Source organism: Sinocyclocheilus anshuiensis, unplaced genomic scaffold (assembly GCF_001515605.1).
Source record: "Sinocyclocheilus anshuiensis isolate Anshui unplaced genomic scaffold, SAMN03320099.WGS_v1.1 scaffold923, whole genome shotgun sequence".
Taxonomy (NCBI): Eukaryota; Metazoa; Chordata; class Actinopteri; order Cypriniformes; family Cyprinidae; genus Sinocyclocheilus; species Sinocyclocheilus anshuiensis.
Window position 1 is genome coordinate 807,245 of NW_015544138.1, and position 7,181 is coordinate 814,425.

Below are 7,181 nucleotides of genomic sequence, written 5' to 3' on the forward strand. Positions count from 1 at the left end.
GTGTTCAACATTGATAATAATCAGAAATGTTTCTTGAGCAGCAAATCAGCATATTAGAATGATTTCTGAAGATCATGTGACACTGAAGACTGGAGTAATGATGCTGAAAATTCAGCTGCGCATCACAGAAATACATTACAGCTTAACAGATATTCACATAGAAAACAGCTGTTTGAAATTGTAATAATATTTCACAGTTTTTATGTATTTATGACCAAATAAATGCAACCTTGGTGAGAAAACATTCAAAAATGGCGTATTTGTGGTATTTGTCTCACTATTATACATTTCATTATTTATTTATTTACTTACTTAATTTTTTAAAGAAATAAAGCAACTGAGTTTCGCGTCACACTTATGGTAAAAATAGCCTAATTTTAGGCCAAATATGGATGCAAAAACACAATAATATAGTAGAAACATTTATTATTTACAGCACAAAAACAACGAAAAACAGACATAAATACACTTGCATCTGGATATCTTTCTTTACAAAGTACATTTGAATAGAAAATAACATTATTTACATTTAATCTCTATGTACAACAGTCGGAGTGCATCTCAAGAGCTGTGTGTGTGTGTGTGTGTGTGTGTGTGAGTGAGTGAGTGAGTGCAGCTCCACCGGGCCTTCCACCGTCAGCTCCGGATCCGCGGAGGGCAGGCGGCGCCGCGAGATCTTGGCTTTGACGGCTGCGGAGAGAAAACACGGTGAGTTAACGTGTCCCAAAAGTCCCTAAACCGCATCACAAGACTCTAACCTTCAACAAAAACTGCCAAATTGATATGTACAGACAATAATAATCGCGTACCGAAGTCGTTGAGGCACAGCGCGTCCAGCACGGTTTTGAGAGACGGCGCTTCCTCCACAGACGGACAGCTTTGACACACAGGCTGAGGGAAATCTGTCCACACGAGAACATATACCGTTAAACCAATGCATTTACGTTTATTTTTGTATCGTCTGAAATCTGAATAAATAGGCTTTCCATTGATGTATGGTTTGTTAGGATCATTCAACATTTGGCTGAGATACAACTATTAGAAAATCTGGAATCTGAGGGTGCAAAAAAATCAAAATACTGAGAAAATCATCTTTAAAGCTGTCCAAATGAAGTTCTTAGCAATGCATATTACTAATCAAAAATTAAGTTTTGATATATTTACTGTTGGAAATAAATATTTATCTATTATCTGTCAAATTATTTAATTTGTTTATTTTATATTTTTACATTTATTATAAATTTATCTATTATAAATATCTGTCTGTCTAAGTGTGTGAATGTCAGAGGGCCTCACCTTTGGAGAAGGCGCTGATGTGTTTGGGCAGCGGTGTCAGACACGTGTCGTCCTGCGCGGGGAATCGGTCGCAGTCCAGGGCTTCGGGCCAGGCGTGTCCGTGACAGGCCAATACAGGAGCGCAGCTCTCCCTCACAGCTACGCACACGCTCCGACACGGCTGGATGAACCTGCGGACGCAAGCACACCTGAGTTTAGAAAGAGTCCTCTGCACAATCTGACTCTGCTGCAGCCTAGAATTAAACTGCTGCTTTCGACTGGCCAGAGGAGAACGGCACACTATTTCGACACACTAACACGTTTAATCCTACATTTTTCCCAGACATGTGAATATCCAAATGATGTGACATTAGTAACCCTTTGAAATAATCAATGATTTTTTTTTGCAATTTTTTTTGGAAAATTTGTGTTTTAAGGTCGGTCACAATTTTGGGATAATGTGTGTACTGAATTAACACATTTCTGCAGTCATAAAAATTGTTATATATCTTAGCCCAGCTATTTTAAACGGTTTGATCACATTCTAGGTTTACTATTATGCATTAAAAAATCCTTATCCAACACTGACAGAAATACTGAGATTAAAGACAAAAAAAATACAATCATCAACATATTTCAAAATTGTTACTTTTTTGTAACATATATCATCAAATTTTTATATTAGTGCTACCAGTATCACAACATCAATATTGTATAATTTGAACTTTTAATTTAGTGCAATATTGTGTCATTGCAACATTTTAGTGCGATCTTCACTAACAGCTGCAAGGATTTCGAAAGTGTCCGCAATCAGTGTTGAGGACTACTGTCTGTAAGTTTAACCCTAGCTGGCTTACACGTTTGAAAATGATTAACAGGTGAAAACATTAGAAGTTTAGAAAAGTATTCAAATGTAATCAGGTACATTAATAAAGTAATTGAAATAGTTACACTAATTGTAACTAACTTGTAATCTGTAACATTTCCTAAGTAACCTTCCCAACACTGAATATAAATAACGCTGACTTGACAAAAAACACAATGAAATCTCCTCCAGTCTCTCGTCCGAATCCTCTGCACGTACCTGTCGAGGCAGACGGGAGCGACGAGCGAGCAGACGAAGGCCCGGGCCTGCGGATGACAGCCGGTGTGAAGCAGCGTCCTCCAGTCGTCCGAGCGAGGAACCGCTTCCTCCAGACTGCTGTGGCCCAGCAGGTTAGGCAGACGCATCTCCGAGTACGGCACGTCCTGGCAGACGCTCATCTGCGGTGGGACGGGGACGCAGCGTGTGGTCTGGCCCAGGTCGAAGGCCCCGGCGTGGGCCACCAGGAGCAGCAGGCAAGACAGATGCATGATCCTGACAGAGGTGTGGAGGTGAGTGATGCAGGAGCTGAGCCGGCTCGGGCTTTATATAGAGGCGGGCAGATGTTATCAACGACACATCAGAGGGACGCAGACAGGGTGACGAGCAGGAGATAATGGGCCCAGACGGGGGGAGCGAGGGGGGACATTATCAAAGAGATCCACACACACACACACATACACTTAAGCTGCTGACGGCCACAAACCCATGCGACTTCATTTCACAAGACAGTTTTAGCTGTATTTATACATTCAGATCATTTCACATGATAAAACTGAACAGTAAATAGTAAAATCACTCAAGATGTTAGTTGAAATCTGCAATTTCATGCAACTTCATCAAAAACACTGAAGTATTTGTGCAAACATGGTTTTTGTGGCATTTTTGGTGCATGATTCATTTATACATTCAGATCATTTCACATGATAAAACTGAAAAGTAAATAGTAAAATCATTCAAGATGTTGGTTGAAATCTGCTGCAATTTCATGCAATTTCATCAAAAACACTCTCTGAAGTATTTGTGCAAACGTGGTTTTTGTGGCATTTTTGTTGCATGATTCATTTATTCAGATCATTTTAGATGATAAAACTGAAAAGTAAATAGTAAAATCACTCAACATGTTGGTTGAAATCTGCTGCAATTTCTTGCGACTTGGTCAAAACCACTGCCTAAACATTTTGTGCTTTTATTATTTCTATAACATTTTTGTGCATCATACGTCATACTCTTTAAAATATTTGTGCAAACATAGTTTTTGTGACATTTTTAGTGCATTATTAATTTATACACTTAGATAATATTAGGGGATAAAACTGAACAGTAAATAGTAATATCAGTCAAGATGTTGGTTGAAATCTGCTGCAATTTCATGCAATTTCATCAAAAAACACCCTTTGAAATATTTGTGCAAATGTGGTTTTTGTGACATTTTTAGTGCGTTATTAATTTATACGCTTAGATAATATTAGATGATAACCCTGAACAGTAAATAGTAATATCAATCAAGATGTTGGCTGAAATCTGCTGCAATTTCCTGCAGTTTAGTCAAAACCACTGCCTAAAATATTTATACATTTTGTATCATTTTAGTGCATCATATGTTTAGGCCATTTATAATAAAACTGAATTATAAATATTAATATTAGTCAAAATGTTGGTTGAAATCTGCTGCAACTTCTTCCAAAACACACAAAAAAATATTTGTGCAAACCGTTTTTGTGACATTTTTGGCGCATGATTAATTTATATGTGTTCATTTATGACCAATAAATAATAATAATGTCAGTTAATATGTTGGTTGAGATTTGCTGCAGTTTCCTGCAGTTTAGTCTGTCTACAATATTTGTGCAATCATAATTTTTATGTCACATTTTAGTGCAGGAATTATACATTCAGATTATTTGCTTCAGTGTCCTGAAATTTAATCAGAACTACTCTCTAAATTTCACTACTTATTTTTGAATAAAATATTTGTGCAATCTTAATTTTTGTGACATGATTAATTTATATGTTTGAATCATTTATAGCGAAACTGAATTAATAATAATAATAATAATAATCAAGATGTCGGCTGAAGTCTGTTGCATTTAGTCAAAACTAAATTGTGCAAACACAATTTTTTGTGTCACATTTGTAGTACGTGATTTGTTTCATATGATAAAACTGAACGATAAATAATTATAATATCAGTTAAAATGTTAGTTTAAATCTGCTGCAATTTAGTTAAAAGTACTCTTTAAATTTCCTCACACATTTTTTAAAAATAATATATTTGTGCAATAATAATTGTGACATTTTAGTGCTTTATTTATATTTAGATCCTTCATAATTAAAACTGAATGATGAATAATAATATCAATCAAGATGTTGGTTGAATTCTGATGCAGTCTAAAAACAGTCAGCTAACATCATTTTTTGTGATACTTTTAAGTACATAAATATACTCAAATAATTTCATAAAAATGCTACACCATATAAAACCGCATTTGCACCACTAATTTGCTAATAATTAACATCTACGTTAAACTAAACTTCCAATGTTTTGGCTTCTGTTATCAGTATTTTCAAGTGGAAAAAACCATGATTAAAAAGAAAAGGTTTTAATGCATCGATATTCTATTCTATTCTTTTTTTATTCGTTTATTCTAGCAGTGTCAGTGTTTGATAATGACGTTGTTCCACCTGACATCTGATGCAGAAATGTACTGCAGCACAAACAGTGTAAAATGCAGCATAATGGCTGATGACGTCCACATGCACGGATGATTTTTGTTGGGAATGAAACTGTCCGCTCATCAGGAGTTTTTCTGTGAGCTGAACGTCTGGTCTGCGTGGAGACCGGCGGGCAGACAGGCGTCTCTGACAGCTCCTCTGTCTCCAGCATGTCAATTTGAGCTTCCTCTGCCAGCGAGAGCGTCACGAGCAGCCTGTCTGCAGTCTACCTGTCCTGCGGCACACCTTTGATCTGACTCGACGGGCTGCATTCGTATTCAAATCCTCCAGCTCGTGCTGCAGAGGGAACAGGGCTTTGTCCCTCTAATGTCTCAGACGCTCTTAACGCAGCGTGCTTCACTGGATTATCTCACATTAGTGCTCCTGACATTTGCATTTACAGCCCTTCACTTCTGCAGTCTGACTCAAGTCCTGTCTGTTGCTTTCGCTCGGTCACGTTTAGTATTCTGAGGCTTTTCCTCAATGCATTTCCTTGAAGTATAATAAACAGCATGCTTATTGCATCAATCCCAGTGTACTAGATTTATGCACACACTGTAATATCTGGAATTTGTGACCAATTATTCATTAAAAATAATATTTTTATTTGGTGAATAGAATGCACTTTTAACCATTTCAACGTGAAAATAACTATATTTCTGTGACTTTTAAATATTCTGGCTAATTGTTATTACTTTTCCTGCCTTCAAAAATGACAATTTCAGACTCTCAGAATGCGTTTTATTGCTTGTGGATATGAATTTGAAACAAATCCAGTGTACTAGCTTTATACACGCACTATAAATTTCTCGTTCTAGCACTTTTTGGCCAATTATTCATTTCAAGATGACATTTAAATGAACATTTTTCTTTTAGCCGTTTCAGTGTTTCAGATCAGAGAATCTGCAAGTCATTTTCACTGCATTTCTGTGACTTCGAAATATTTTACTGATTTTTATTACTTTTACAGTCCACAGAATGGCAATTTGTAGACTCTTAGAGGATGTTTTATTCATAGTTGAAATTGTAAACAGCACTTTTTGGCCAATTATTCGTTTCAAAATGTCATTTAAATAATTTTTTTTTAAAACACGCATGAACAATTTCAGTATTTTAGAGGGGAGAATAACTAGGGGAAAATACATTTCTGTTACTTTAAATATTTTGCTAATTTTTATTCGTTTTTCAGTCTCAAAAATGTATTCAAATGTATGCACTATGAGATCAGCGCTCCTGCATTTTTGACCAATCATTCATTAAAAATAATAGTTTTATTTAAATTTATTTTTGATCAATTTAATACATTTGTTTTAACAATTTCAATATTTTAGAGGTGAGAATGACTAGAAATAACTACATTTCTCTGACCTCTAAATATTGTATTAATTTCTATTACTTTTCCAGTCCCAAAAATGGCTAATTCTAGACTCTCAAAAGATGTTTTATGCGTAATTGAAATAAAATAATTTTGCAATGTCCTGCCATATGACAAGGCATGATTTTAAACAGCGTTTTGCTGATTATGCATGCATTTTTAAAACTCCGTTTAGAATATTAGAACAGTGCACACTTAAAATGAAGGTAAAAAGATGATTAAAATGTATTTATCCCTTATATATTTATACAGATTTCAACCTAAATGCATCATGCACAGGTTATTTGTCAACTACAGACTATGTACTGTAAGCCACCAGAGTGATCTGATCAAACAGAACTCCCAGAAGACATTTACATGCACAGAAGAGGACAAGTGTTTCCAGACGGTAAATCTGAGGGTCTGGAGCCCCTGAGATGAGAAGCCAGTCTGGACTCTCTTTATGACTGAAGACGGTCTGGATGTGTGGCGCTTCTTCATCTGAAGTCTCCGGCTCTGCTCGCATCGGCCCCAGCCTTCTGGGCCACTTTACTGCCCTGGACAGACGGCAGCTACTGAGGGACCTAACTGGCCAATTAGAGACACATTCCCATTTAGGAGAACAATGGGGTTAAGCACCCCTCTCGCCGCTGATTAGCCCCGCTGCTTGTTATTCTTTCTAACGGCCCTCCTGTGTTTGGACTGTTAATATGTGAACGCTAATGGGACTCGTTCAGTTGCAGCTGAAGACAGCGTCTACTTCATGTGTCTCGTTTGGAGGAGCTGGTGCTGTGCTGAAAATCTAAATAGTATGCAGTGCGCCGCATTGTGACGTGACCATGTTGTGTACAGTTCTGTGAAACAAATGTCTTCGTTGTCAGTCAGTATTTATTCATATGTTGAATTAGCTTTTATTTTCACTCTAATTTTAGTTTTAGTAATATTTCTATTTTGCTTTAGTTTTATTTCACCATT

General features: G+C 36.6%; 1 protein-coding gene across 1 annotated transcript in view; it reads right to left on the minus strand.

Annotated features, from left to right (window-relative positions):
* szl (sizzled) overlaps window positions 1-2,628 on the minus strand; it is a 3,091-nt gene extending 463 nt beyond the window's left edge. The window contains exons 1-4 of the mRNA XM_016494744.1: window positions 2,360-2,628; window positions 1,297-1,466; window positions 810-902; window positions 628-690 (exon numbers count right to left, since the gene is read on the minus strand). Coding sequence (XP_016350230.1) covers window positions 628-690; window positions 810-902; window positions 1,297-1,466; window positions 2,360-2,628 — 595 coding nt within the window. The remainder of the gene's footprint in view (window positions 1-627; window positions 691-809; window positions 903-1,296; window positions 1,467-2,359) is intronic.
* Window positions 2,629-7,181: the final 4,553 nt, after the last annotated feature.